This window comes from Cyclopterus lumpus, chromosome 21 (assembly GCF_009769545.1).
Source record: "Cyclopterus lumpus isolate fCycLum1 chromosome 21, fCycLum1.pri, whole genome shotgun sequence".
Taxonomy (NCBI): Eukaryota; Metazoa; Chordata; class Actinopteri; order Perciformes; family Cyclopteridae; genus Cyclopterus; species Cyclopterus lumpus.
The window spans coordinates 7,198,531-7,213,547 of record NC_046986.1 but is presented as its reverse complement, the minus strand read 5'-3'; the positions used below and the strand labels follow the sequence as shown (position 1 = coordinate 7,213,547).

The 15,017-nt window shown below is 45.3% G+C and overlaps 1 protein-coding gene across 1 annotated transcript in view; it reads right to left on the bottom strand.

Annotated features, from left to right (window-relative positions):
* il1rapl1a (interleukin 1 receptor accessory protein-like 1a) overlaps positions 1-15,017 on the bottom strand; it is a 167,320-nt gene that overhangs the window by 29,808 nt on the left and 122,495 nt on the right. Inside the window, exon 5 of the mRNA XM_034561803.1 lies at positions 12,972-13,046. Coding sequence (XP_034417694.1) covers positions 12,972-13,046 — 75 coding nt within the window. The remainder of the gene's footprint in view (positions 1-12,971; positions 13,047-15,017) is intronic.

Below are 15,017 nucleotides of genomic sequence, written 5' to 3'. Positions count from 1 at the left end.
CACTAAGAAAAAAAACAAACAAAAAAAACCACACGGCGCTGCGGAGAACACCGGAACGATCCAAATGAAAATGATATGTCGTAGCATCCAACTGGGGAATACTCTTTTCCCCTTTCTGTATGCATTGGCAGAGTGTGTGTTTGTGTGTTTGTGTGCAGATATTTGTATGCGTTCATATGCTGTATATGCGACGTGCATACAACGTAGATGTGGTTTGAAAAAAACAAAATTGGCACACTTTACGGTATCACTGGGTAGAATGGACATGTGAAACTGTGAGTATCTTTCCATTGTCTGTTTACATTATAGTGCAGCTTCATTACTTCGGGACATCAATACTTCCAGTCAGCTCCGGCTTTGAGGTAGACAACTTCTTCGGTGGTAAGACGTAAGACCAGGCAAACGCATGCCATGGCGGGACACCAAGGCATGTGAACCTTAAAAGGGTAGGTGTCGAAAGGTAAGAGAAGCCGGCTTGTGACCGGAAAGGGGTTGCCGGTTCCCCCGACCGGCAGGATGAATCTGGGCAGGGGGAAAAGTGAAAAAGCAGCACTTGTCCCTCCCTCGTTACCACCAACTGAGGCGCCCTTGAGCAAGGCCCCCTCAAAACAGAGCGATACGGCAGAGGAGGAGTGCTTGCAGGCTTCTTACGGTGAATCTCCCCCATTGAATAAAGGTTGAATCAAGTCGTCTGGTAACACTAGTCGTCTGGTAACGCTAGTCGTCTGGTAACGCTAGTCGTCTGGTAACACTAGTCGTCTGGTAACGCTAGTCGTCTGGTAACACTAGTCGTCTGGTAACACTAGTCGTCTGGTAACACTAGTCGTCTGGTAACACTAGTCGTCTGGTAACGCTAGTCGTTCTGGTAACGCTAGCGTCTGGTAACGCTAGTCGTCTGGTAACGCTAGTCGTCTGGTAACGCTAGTCGTCTGGTAACACTAGTCGTCTGGTAACGCTAGTCGTCTGGTAACGCTAGTCGTCTGGTAACGCTAGTCGTCTGGTAACACTAGTCGTCTGGTAACACTAGTCGTCTGGTAACGCTAGTCGTCTGGTAACACTAGTCGTCTGGTAACGCTAGCTTAGCTGCCATGCGGTGTCGTTATTGGCTGGCACAGTGGCTCACAGTCCCACAGGGGGATCTGTAGGACGTGAAGGGTGAATGGACAATCCATCAAACAATAGCAACGATTCTTTTTATCATGGCATGGCAGTGTGGATCTTGATTGCGTTTGTGTTTTCTCTCCTTCTGTGTGGCGCTAATTCACACATCTGCAGGTAGCTTGGGGAATGAAAAGACCAAAAAGAAAAAGGGAAAAGGAAATCATTTTGTAAATAGCATGAACAACCACACATAGAAGAAGAGGGAGCCAGAAAGAGGCAAAGACAGCGGTTAGATGGCCACATGCTGATGCAACGGCCGTATATAGCAGCTAGCGACCTGGTAGGGCACCCGCCTGTCACTTAAAGAGGCCACGCCTTTAATTATAAATAACTCAAAGTCTTAACCTGTTGAGTGAGTATAATTCAAACTTCCATTCAGTTTATTTCTGCTGTAAAAATTTCCAATTTTAACATGTGGTTCTATAGAGATTGACTCGCTTTTGGAGCCGGCCTCAAGTGGCGATTTGAGGAACTGCAGTTCATTTGCAAAATACATATACTTTCTCTTCTTCTCCAAAACATCATTACTGAGCATAAACCACCATCACAAAGCAAGGCCCTAGCATATTAGAGGTATGCTTACTCTGAAAATGACTTTCAATGTAATCGTCAATCATCTCTGAGAGTAAAACGTTTAGCGGGGATGAAACACAATCTATATTTAATACTCGGAGGATAAGTGAACGCTGACACATTCTCTCTCAGATGAGGGTTGGAAATAAAAGTATAAATAACGACTGCTTATTCACCACTTAGGTTTCAGCGGGCAAAAAATATAAATAAAAAATAACAACGCTTATCACAAAAGAGGGAGAGCTCAAATTGAATGGGTGATGGAGCTGGTGAGAATTTTTTTTTTTTAAAAGGCAGCCGTCCAGAACCAATGAGTGGCAAAGATGACGTGATGAGGAGGGAACATCACGAAAGAGTGAAAGTGACAGATTTCTTGTGAAACAAGGTGTGATCTGAGATGAGGTCAGAGGAGTCCGGCTACACTCGCACGTACATACAAAAAAGAAGGTTGACTAATCTCCTCATTTTCCAGTTGAAGACAAAGAGTTGTAATGGCCCCTCTCTCCCTCTTTCTCTCTCTCGTCTCACTCTGTGATCACGTCCCCTTTTTAGCCCCACATTACGCTCCACTCGACCCACAGCTGTTCTCACTCCGCCTCACTCCTAAAGGTCGCGCGAGAAAACTGCCAACGCACAAAAAGGTCATGTTATCTCTAATAGGGGAGTGCATGCGATTACAGAAAAGTAGAGGAAGGAGATTATAATAGAAGTGGGGAGAGAGTGAAGTTCCATGCTTGGTAGTTATTGTCTCGCAACACCTCGTATGGAAAAGGCCACGCTTATACATCACGGCTGGTAATTAAATGCACAAAAGAAGGAGCTGAGCTGGAGGATGGAGAACGAAGTGGAAATGCCCCGACGATAATGTCCTCATTCAAACTAGATGGGTCAATTATTTGTTAGAATCTTTTTTTTTTTTTTTTTTTTTAACAAGCTCTGCAAGAAGAGTGGCCGTGTAACTGCGGTTACAGTTATGGGAAGTAAAGCGAACAATGTGAACGATTATTAGTTGCAATTTATGTGCCGGAGTGCCTTTTAAAAAAAAAATTTTTACCCAGATTTTGCATTAAGAATACTAAAATAAGAAGAAGAAAAAAAAGACGAGCCCTATCTATAAGGCCCATCCATCCGCCATCGACTGACAAATGAGCATGTGGAGGATTAACGTCAAGCACACTCGGCTGGCTGCTAGAAGCACGGACCGCCGAGTCCTCCCCGACAGACAGGCTCCGATGCCAGCAGGCGACACCGGACAGATGGCGAGAGCTCCACGGGAATTTAAAGAACATCTCCTCCGAGTGTTTGAGATGTACAGTGACAGAAACCTGAGGTGAGAGCGAGAGAGAGAGGGGAGGAGGAGTGTGTGACGTCGTCTTTCGGTCGCCGTCAGATCCGGAGGATAGTTCTTAAAATCAACGTTCAACTGGCCACGAGTCCCAAATAATTTATAAGCGCCTTCAAAATGAGCCCTCAAATGGAAATCCTACTTCAATGGCACTTTGTATTACATGTAAACTCAAAGGGGCTTTACAGTCAGAGCGTAACAATATACAGGCATAAACATGAGAACACATAGGTGGCATAGCCATATGCACACAAGCACAGGTGAAAAATAAATATAAGTACATTTAATCTTAGCGTACTTGAGTGTACTTGAAGCCCTACTAATCATAAGTATACTTAAAGTGTGCTATTTTGGAAAAAATCATTTTGTACTTAATATATTTAAGTTGTCATTAAATAGTATTTAAGTACAATTTGAAGTATATAGTATAACTTAAAGTATACTTAGTACAATTGACTGTGTATGTGCTAATATGCATGCCGATAGTTCACTTAAATTATATTTTTATTGTATTTTAAGTATATTTGAAACATACTTAAAATATGTAAACATCACATTATTAATAATGTGCTAATAATATACCAAAAGTATACTTTTGGTACATTATAATCACATTCTAAATATATTAATATTAATACACCTAACCCCTCAGCAAAAAATATTCTCCTCATTTCAGACGAAGCTCTTCACAACCTTCCTGACCTCCTTCGCAGACGCCCACCTCCTCACCCCCCCCTACTCTGTCCAAGCCTGGGGGGACTTCTCCATTTGGGCCCCCTCCCTCTGGAAGTCTCTCAGACTTGTCTATATTGCCGTCATTGTTTCTGTTTTTAACCATATAAAGTGCCTTTGAGTATACCTTTTAAAGCGCTATATGAATACAACGCATTACTGTTATTACTGTTATTAAACGTCACATCGTCAGATCGAGTGTCTGAACCAATGCTGGTATGAAAAAACAAACATCACACTCTCCCTTAGTAGAAAGCTTTTCGCAGTTCTCTTATGTAACACTGTCATGACGACGACGACGACGCTGATGATAATGATGATGGTGGCGATGATTATGATGATGATGCAGCACTTGGGTTTAAGGGTCCATTCAGAATACTAAGTAGAGCACGTTTCTGTTTGCGTTTGCATCGAGCAACATAATTTGCAAACGCCCGCTGCACACGCCGCCGCGTCTGTCTGGGAGACGTCGAGGGACATGCAGGGAGACGCAAGTCAGGAGAAAGAAGACATTCCCCCCGCCCCGGTAGCGCTGTTAGCTGTTAGCATGCGGCGAGGAAGCTGGCGAGACACACAATCCACAATCCACAGTTCTTGGTCTGCACACAAAAGCTCAGATGTTTGGCCTCGGCAGTCTGAAAGCGTTGAGTGGATATTCAAAAATTCCCAGAACAGGGTTTCTCTCCAGTCGGAGGTTACGTGCAGATTTTTACTAACTTGCACTGTGGAGGTCTCGATTGACCTTTAGAAATACTTTTACTTTGCCCAGAACGAGGACTGTCTTATATCTTATATCTGCGACAGTGTCGCTGTGTTAGGAAGGGACTGTTTCGCCCACACGTGAACAAACCAAACATTAGAAACAGAAACCGTGTAACAAACTGCTTTTTATATATATATATATATATTAAAAAAATTTAAAAAGTGTAAGCTGTCGGTTAAGTGGAACGCGTAAAAAAAAAAACGAGCCGAACAATAAAGAAGAAAGCTCTGAAATGATGCGCTAACTCAATATATGCAAAACACCACCAACGTAAAACACACAAGCCCAGCTGCATGCTTATTGCCTAGTAACCCAAGAAGGTTGTTTTTTTTCTTCTTCTTGTGTTTCCAAAGGGGGTAATCATTACCACGGAGGGTAGTTATTAGGGAAAGTAAAGCTGGTGCTTAAAATGCCTATTTTTCCCTTGTTTAATACTAATAACACATTTCAGGGGCTGAAGACAGGAGCAAAAGGAAGGAAGGAAAGGAGCAGAATAGAAGGGAGGAATTAGAAACTGCAAGGCGAGGCTGAAATAGCTGAGGGAAATTATCCTTTCACTGGGCACGTTAGTAGGAAAAAAAAAGGTTTATCTGGGTTTTTTTCTATCACATTTATCCATTTCTCTTTCATCCTGTGCAGTTTTTCTGAGCATCAACAATAATAACTGAACTAAAAGCAAACAACCCCCCCCCCACACACACACGCTAGCATTGGGCCTGTTAACTTCTATTCTCTATAATCAGCAACAGCCAATCATAGTCAATCCATAGACAATGTTTATGGTAATGACACAACTGAAGATAATTACCCACCTAAAACTGTGAGTTTATTCATAAAATTATGCAAATTACGCACACACGCGCATCCACCTCTACACACTGCGATAGGTTTCTACTGTCGGACGCGTGAGTGACTGCTGCTGTGGAGGGAGAACGAGAGAGAGAGAGAGAGAAAGAAGGGAAAGACAAGAAAGACAAAATATAGAGAAAGTCCATTAACACACTTGTAAATGAGTCTCAGCTATTTACCCCACGCTGGGCCTCTCGAATTACTGGCTGTGTTCAGGATGCAGATTGCAGATGGCAATTAAAGATGTACCGTGTGCACAGACACACACACACACACACACACACACACACACACACACACACACACACACGCACACACACACGCATGCACACACCGATGTGAGCTTAAGTCCCTACGCCGGCGGTTCGGTGCAGATCTACTGATCTCCATAGCAACATTGACTGCCCGTGGGCGACGGTGACATCATGAAGATTGATTGTCATAACCAATATAAATATATATATATAAAGGAACAGTACAACAGAAAGAGGGCAACTGTAATGGAGGTGTGTGTGGAGCAAAGCCCCCCCCCCCCCCCCCCATGTGCGCCGGCAGCACCGCGAGGATGGAGAGATCACGTAGAGACGGAGAGCTGCCGTAGAGATCGCTCTCTGGGGTTCAAATGCTCAGCGTGGTCCCTCTCCTCTCCTTTCTGTTCATCCTCCTCCTCCTCCATTCCTCTCCTCGGCCTCCTTATCTTTTTCTGTCCGACAGCCTCCTCTCAACCCTCCTTTTCTCGTCTCTCTTCACACCGCCGACAGATCTCCCTCTCGTTCCGCTAACTCTTTTCACCCGTCACTCAACACCAGAAGCTCGGCGTGGCGCGGTGACTAACTCCAGCGTCCAGATACAGCTACTCGCTTGCCGGAAAACATCAGAGAAATGAAGTTTGGAAGTTCTGTTTTGCCTTCTTTTTTTCTCTCTCTCCATCCTGCCTCGTTTTTTTTTTTTTGGCACTTGTTTTTCTTCTTTTTTCTGTTACGTAAGACAGACAGAAGTGGAGCAAGCTTCAAAGTGAATGGCAAAGCCGCCTTTCCCCTTGCTCGCTTTGGTGTTCATGCATGTCATTCCAGTGCCAGCACCCCCTCCAGTTTCCCCTCTATCTCTTTCTTTCCTCACTTCCTACCATCATCCTCCATCATTTCCCCATTACTGTACATCCGTCCCTTTCCTGCCTATGGGGGGGGGGGGGGGGGGGGGGTGGGGGGGGGGGGGGGGGCAGTTACTCACTTTTCACTGCACTTCCTGTCTACGGTCTTTGTATGTCAAGTGGCTTCTTTTTCACCTTGACCAAACAGAAGTGACAGCGACCGGAAAGGAAAAAGAGCATTGAACGGTCGGGCATCTCGGGGAGCCGAGAGCAGGAATAAAAAAAATAAAAAGAGAGGAAGAGCCTCTCATTATGTCTGCGTCATCCTCCCGTCTGCCCCGGTTGTATCAAACACAGTGCGATGCGGGGGGATGAGTGGGATGCTCCTTCTCTTTGATTACCTGCCAGAGAGCCTGAGCATCAAAAGGCGGACGAGGTAAAAGCTACCATTACCTAAATCATCTCTCTTTAAAAAAAGACACGCTTTGGCTTTAAAAAAAAGGTGGAGATAAAGTCTTACCGGGTGACTGATTGAACACAACCGCTCTGAACGGCCCGGATAACGGTTTGTGTTATAAATACTGACACACGCACGCACCACACACACACACACACACACACACACACACACACACGCACACACACACACATGATTGACAACACTGAAAACGCACTCTGACGGCGAGCATAAAGTTGCGCTCAGGCCAGAGAGAGCCGGAGCAGATCTCCTCGTCGTGGGCGGACCTCGTGGACCTGACACAACCAAACAAGAAAAGTGCTGACAGAAGCCCACCGGTGCGTCGCCTCGCATCACCTCGCGTCTCCTAAGTAGCACTTAGTGCGCAACAAGGCTGCGGCAGACAATCGTGCCGACGTGCATGCGTAATTTTTGCATGTGCGTGATAAAAAAAAGAAAAGAAGACGCTGTTTAAGTTAACAATGAGGTGCTAACGAGATGCAGCCGCGCCTCCTGCTTATCTTTTGTATTTATTTATTGTTCTTATTGTTTTCTTGTGTTTTTTACTGTGTATATTTCTCTGCTCTTTAACTGTTGACATGTTTTTGGGCCCCTGTCAATTTGTTTTAATTGACTACTGCACTGCACTTTGTGACCCCTTTGTCTGTGAATAGTGCAATATAAATAAAACTTACTCACTCAAATAAACTCCTCTTTCCTGCCTCCTGGACTCGCGGTTGCACGCCGTGGTTTTGATACAGCGAGGAGATTGAATTAAAATTTAAATGGAACACAAGTCAAATCCTTTTTGCAGACTAAGTGGGATGCGAATTGAGGAATGTGTCTGATGTAAAGTTGGCACTGTCGCTGTAAAACTTTTGCTTTGCACCGCTGTCGTGTGCTGCCAGTGGAAGAAGTAAAAGGAACCAAAAAAACCCCCCCACACACACACACACACACACACAACTACGAAGAAACCGCACCAAATGGATGAAATCGCTGATTTGCTGGGCTGAGCAGCCAGTCAGACAGCTCTCTCTCGTTTCTAAGCGACCGCCTATGCCGCCGACATGCTGAATCGGCTTAACGGCCGCTGATAAGGTCTATTAAAACCAACGGGGCCCGGACGAGCTGCTGAAACTTGCGGCGTGCTCAAAGATGGCGCCTGACAGCCCCGACGTCATGCGTTGGCGCCTTTGGAGGAATAATAACCAGGAGAACTGGTATGGCTCCGGGAACGTGTCCACACCTCTCTTGCATCTTCTTATACCGGCCTCGCTGGCTGTGGTGGGTAATGTCAAGGCGGCAATAAACAAGAAGCTGTAAGCGATGAGGGGGGTGGGGGGGGGTCTGTCTTTATTGCCTGCTATGTGGTGCCGTCTCAGCCTTGGTGTGTTTTCTGCTTCCCCCCGCCCCCTCTCCCTGTTAGTTCATTCATCATACAGCAGGCTCCGGCTCTCGGTGATTAATGATGACCGTTCACACACTTAAACATTTAGCTTTGTTTCACACTAGTTATCCAGATCGTACGCCGCGTCACTGAGGAACTGAAACCAAATGACGTATTCTGCCCCGTGACCTTTATTAAGGCCTGGATTATTTATTTCGCCGTTAGAATGTAAATATGTCATTTATCACGAGAAAATAACATGTCCGCACCGGCGGAGACAATTTGGATAGTGCCCCATCTGTGCCTCCCTTAAAGATGTATAGATACAATACGTGAGCCTTGTGTTTCAGAGCACTGAGGGGTCGCATGTGCAGTTATCATCCTTCCATCGCCAACATGTGCCATTCGTTCACACATATCTTACTTTCATGCAGGTCTGAGCTGAAAAAAAGAAACCGTACGAGGATCCGTACGAGGATGGGCCGATAAGGGGCACAGTTTAGTGAAGCGACCCTGGGTTGACCTTCAGCTCTCTAGAGAAACGTCGATTTCCCTCATGTGAAGGTTGACATGCGTGGTGAGTGAGGTGTTCTTCAGAGAGAGAGAGAAGAGAATAGAAGAGAAAAGAGAAAAAAAGATGAGAATAGAATAGAGAAAAGAGAGGGAAAGAGAAGAAAAGAGAAGAGAAAAGAAAAGAGAAGAAAAAGACGAGAAGTGAAAGAGAAGAGAGAAGAGAAGAGACGAAAGAGAAGAAAAGGACGAGAATAGAAGAAAAGAGAAGAGAAAAGAAAAGAGAAGAAAAGAGAAGAAAAAGATGAGAAGAACGAAAGAAAAGAAAGAGAAGAGACGAAAGAGAAGAAAAAGATGAGAATAGAAAAGAGAAGAGAAGAGAATAGAGAGAATAGAGAGAATAGAGAATAGAGAAGAGAAAGAAAAGAGAAGAGAAGAGACGAAAGAGAAAAGAGAAGAGAAGAGAGAGAAGAGTAGAGAAATAGAGAATAGAGAAGAGAAAGAAAAGAGAAGAGGAACGTGTAACCACTCCAACAGCCGTCGTTAAATCAGTCGACCGACATCCTGACAAATCCTGAAATCTCTCAGCAAGCAGAGGTCAACATGTGAAGAAGAGAAGAGAGAAGAGAGGTGAAGGATGAAGGGATGAAAGGATGAAGGAACAGGTACAGAAAACATAAGGGAGGGAGAGAGTAAAGACCTGGAAAAGTGAGTTGTTATAGGTTTATAGAGTGTACTGCATATCTCCAGTTGAAAAGTCAAAGCTACAATCGTAGTCTATACACACACACACACACACACACACACACACACACACACACACACAGACACACTGCACATTAGCTTAGGCTATAAATGCCGCGGTGTGTGTCATTGCTTATTATGCATGCTTGTCCCTATACAAACACACATTAAATAAACGTCTTTATCGCCGGCTGCTTCACTAACGCGCTTCGACGTACAGTCGTCATATAGCACATGTGACACAACTGGGAAAATACACACATTTAAAGTGAAGGAGCTGCTTATAGTAAACAAAAAGCAACAGCTTATGAATAGTGTCTCACTCATTCAGCATTATGAAATAGGTGGGGCCATTTTTTAAAATATTTTTTTATCAAAAAGACTAGATGACCAAAACCATGCAGCATCTTATTGGATAATACTATTTTGCAAAAAAAAAATATTTTTGGATTTTGCATTTCAGGCTCTCTGGATGTCTTTCAGCCCAAAATGTTTGTAAAAGTTTACCAAAGTTGAAAGCGCTGCGTGGATTTATACTTCTAATCCGGTTGGAGCGATTCCATTGAAATGCAAATAAAATAAAAAGCAAAATAAAATGTCGTGTTGTGTCTGTGCCAGCAGATGTTTTCAAATGGAGGAGGAAGAAGATGGAGAGTGGGATCAAAGTGGGACAGACACACTGCCAGTCTTCACAAACATATTGCTAAAGAAACACCAGGAATGTCCTCGTATTTTACAGATGTGCGCTTGTGTGTGTGTGTTTGTGTGTGTGTGTGTGTGAGGCTCTACGTATGCGCACGTTAAAGTAAAATAGATATAAGAGTCATCATCGTCCCCGTGCTGTTGGGTCCTGCTCTCAGAAATAATTGATTCTAATTCCTTTTCCACTAGAGTGCACCCATCTGCTGGCTTTTGGGGGGGGGGGGGGGGGGGGGGGGGGGGGGGGGAGTAAAACTCCTCTATCAGTTACAATTATCCCATCGCCCCCGAGAGCCACGCCGCGAGTGACCTCCCCACCCTGGCTGCTTCAGGGGCATTTGCATGTGTGTGTGTGTGTGTGTGTGTGTGTGTGTGTGTGAAGAAGAGAGACGCTCAAAGTGGAAACACACACACTGAGTCAGTGTAACTTTGTGATACGTGTTGCGTACTGTAAGCGCGCGTGTGTGTGTGTGTGTTTTTATAACACAGACACAAATTCAACCCCCCCCCCCCAAAAAGAAATATGAATGGCGCTCCTATTCTTGGAGAAGTGGACTGCACCAACTCACCACTGGGGGGGGGGGGGGGACAACAGCACCATCATCTGGAAACAAGGGGCCTCTGAAGAGATGCAAACCATCGTACGCAAACTTGATTTGAATCTCTTTGTAAAAAAACTAAAAATGTAAAGCCGTCAGAAAGCAATATTTGCGATTTGCGTTTCTCGACCTTCAAAGTCGTTTGCCTTTGTGTCCTATCGCCTTCACGTAACGTCTGTGTTTTATTTACGTCCGCGTTGGAAAGCCGGGCCGTTACGGCGGCCTGAGATCTGCGCTGTTTTTAAAAAAAATATTTTTTGCGGCAGCAGAGGAGATAAAGTGGGGCTGTGTTTCCTGGCAGTGGTGCAGATTTATCTCTCTGCTTACGGCTCTGATTTTACTGCCCTTCCACAAGCCTCCACTGGATCCCATCTCTCTCTCTCTCTCTCTCTCTCCATAAGGGACCAAGCCTCTCTCTCTCTCTCTCTCTCTCTCTCTCTCTCTCTCTCTCCATGCGCGTGCTCCGGCTACCATAAATCTGCCACGTAGCTCCATAAAGCTGCTTAGGGCATGACTCAACAAATATTAAGGAAGAGGGGGATAAATAAATAAATAAAAAGCAACATAGAAAAACTCTCGTCTAGAGGGAGAGACAACTTTTTTCTGCAACGCAAAATGGAGCCCGGCCTGTAAAATATTTACCTCGGTGTCTCTGGGCTTTCGACACTCTTGAGGGGAATGTGCGAAGAGCTCACTGCACAGCATCACACACATTATCATTTCTTCTTCTCCCCTTCGTTGCTTTGAATATCTTTTAGTAACGACGAGGGGCAGCTGCTTCCACATTTCAAGGCCTGTTATTTGTCTCTAATTAGCCGGTTTTATAATGTCTTCTACGGCGATGGGGGCGGCGTGTCAAAAAAAACTAACCCTCACCCGGGTTACCATCGCTCAGGCAACCTGCATTTCAAACTGGGAACATTGCATTTGAAAAGCATGTACACACTATACGCAAAGAAACACTATTGCATTGCATCATGGGTAATGCAAGATCCACCGATTTCTGGAGCTGGACTAGGACCAAAAGTCAAGATATCTCTTCCTCATTTAGATTTAGACGATTCTTCTTCTTGTGTCACATGTTATGGAACTGCAGAACTAAAACCCCTCCGCAGTGTTAATAGTGCGTTAAACATTTAACACACACACACACACACACACATACGTGAAAACACACACACCATACAGGAGAGAGAATTGTCGTTGAGAGGCGTTTAATAATTGCCAGAAAGCTCGCTAGAACAAAACAAAGCATTTTTTTCTCTTCTTAGAATCCCAGTGATGTCAAGACAAAGACACAAATAGCTGAAGGGGTGCATTGTGCAACCTGTTCATGCTCGGGGTGTGTGTGTGTGTGTGTGTGTGTGTGTGTGTGTGTGTGTGTGTGTGTGTGTGAGCGCGCTGTCAGTTTATCAACATCCCCAATTTCTCACACTTGATCGGCCGAACTGCGGAGGCATTTTAAATGAACTACCTGGATTCCCGACAGCATCGGATACGAGACAAAATGAAGGGGGGAGGGGGGGGGGGGAGGGGGTAACCTCTCGGTGAATCGTTTGCACCGTCTTTTGTCGTTTTTTGGTCCGATCGTCAGACACACGTGCGAGCCATCGAGCGGCGAGTGCCATGTGGACGGCGGTCTGTGCCCAGAAAATCGAGCAATATGCTGTCTCAGAAAGAAAAAGAAAAACAACGCAACCACACGCATGTATTCACTCAACGCACGCGTGCACACATGGGAGGCCCAATCGTTAACCCCCCCCCCCCCCCCGTCACGTCAAAGAAGACAAACAACGGCCGCCTTTCCATGTGGCCAGCCAGCGTACGGGAACCCTGGCGCCATATGGGCTCTTCATTGTTGACAAAACAGCCTCGGGTGGGGGAAAAATTAGCCCCCCTATTTGCATATATGGGGGAAAAAAAAACGTTTGCCGTTTCTGTAGCGAATAAAAGTGCCATCATCAATCTAGGATTTGTAAAGTCATCCTGTTTGCTGTCATTTTTTGGGGAAATGACGCAGACGGTACTGAAAGGAGAAACCCCCCCATGATGCTCTTACCTAGCTGCAGCTCCATGCTGCTCATCTTGTTTTCCGAAGGAAACAGGATCTTCGGCGGCTTGTCGGTCAAAGGAGCTGAAAAGGAAGGAAAAAAGACTATTTAAATATGGTATTAAAACCAGAACAAATGAACAATACATTGCAGTCTTTGAAGAAGAATAACGAGGATTTGTTCTGATTTAGCTATTTTTAGTGGGTTCCCGATGTACTTCTTGCACTCGGTTCACAATGTTTTTCTTTGCACACCCCCCCCCCCCCCCCCCCCCCCCCCCCCCCCCCCCCCCCCCCCCCCCCCCCCCCCCCCCCCCCCCCCCCTCTCTGCCTCACAGTGTTCTCCTACCTCCTCTTCATTCCCTCTCTGTCTGTCCTCATTCCTCCATCTCTCCCAACTGGCTCTGGGTGCAGACACATTGCTCTCTGGTGTCTCCAGACCTTGGGTTTCCATTCATCTGACCTACTTCTGATCATAAATGAATCACTGCTTTGCCAAGAACAAACCATCATTCAATCTGCACGAGTGTTACGTCTATGAAGAGCCACCGTGTAGTGTGTTTGTGTGTGTGTGTGTGTGTGTGTGTGTGTGTGTGTCGGTCTGAGTGAGAGGGAGCAGCTGATGCTCTAATGATGCTAATCATCCACACGGCGGATGTCAGACCTGCTGCTGTAGTCGCCCCTCTGGGGAATGACGGAGCATGCAGATGCTTTATTGTGGTTAAAAGTGTGTGTGTGTGTGTGTGTGTGTGTGTGTGTGTGTTCTGTGCTTGTTAGGGGCAAGGGTCATTAGGACAGAAAGAGGGTCTTGTACATACATGACTAAAGAGTCAAGCTTCAACACGAGGTACATGACATCCCGCCGAGAAAGCCACCGTATATACCTTTGTATTTATACATGTTTTTTTTATTATGCTTTTTTTTCTCTCCCAGTAATGTCTCGCCTCACACATACACAGTCACACATATCCAACGTTTAATCCCACCGGCCTCCGGGCTGCTGCACTGAAGCAGATGGACGTTTTTATCTCTGCTCATAAGCACTTCAACAGTGCTGCGAGATCTCTCACTTATTAACTTATTAACTATATGGTTAAATCATGGAGGGGACAAACTGTATCAAAGTATTGTTAAAAGAAGAAGATAACCACTGTGCTTATCTCGGGTTCTCCTAAATGTACATTTTCTTTCCGTATTAAATCACACTATATATAAATATATATATATATATATATGAATAGATGCAGATGTGTTGCGCAATGTCGTTCTTTGATTCTCATAATTTGTAATGTCTCCTCCATTACAATGAATAAAAAAAAGAAGAACAAATACAAATTTTGCCACAAAAAAAAAAGAAGAAGAAGAAAAAAAAACCCCTCAATTTTAAGTCGTTCACTTTTGAATGTGTTTTTTTTCCGTTATTTGTTATCGAGTGTCGCCGGGACTGTTTGTATGCGGCCCACATTTCTTTATAGAGCCGACTGTTCTTGCGAGCGTACCGTCGTTACCACGACGACGAGTCGTGACAGGAAGTTTTTGACGCGTGAACACTATTGCTAAGAGGAAAAACTTCAAAAATGGAGCAGCTAACGGCGGCGGCTAACAGCGGCAGCTAACGGCGGCAGCTAGCAGCTAACGGCGGCAGCTTGCGGCTAATGGCGGCAGCTAGCAGCTAACGGCGGCAGCTTGGCCAACGAAAAACACTCGGATCGGTGCCTCTGATCTGAAAGTGACACCCTTTTTGGCGCCAGGGTGCGCGGCTCTTCGTTTCACCGGGCCATTTCCTTCCCTTTGTCCAGCCACTGTGCTTTTAACTATAAGATGGCAGAGTATATCAGCACAGCAGGACCGAGTGAAACCAGTCAGCCATGTTCTCGGAGACGTACACTTCCACAGTTGTATAATTACAGTGCTATTTGTGCCCACCTTTACTTTAAAAAGGTCAAATCAAAACGCGCGTTCTGTCCCTGCTGATTTCAACGCTGTTCGAGCTCGGTACAATCGCCGATATACACTCCAACTCACGACACTATATCCTTTGTTGCCATGGCGTTA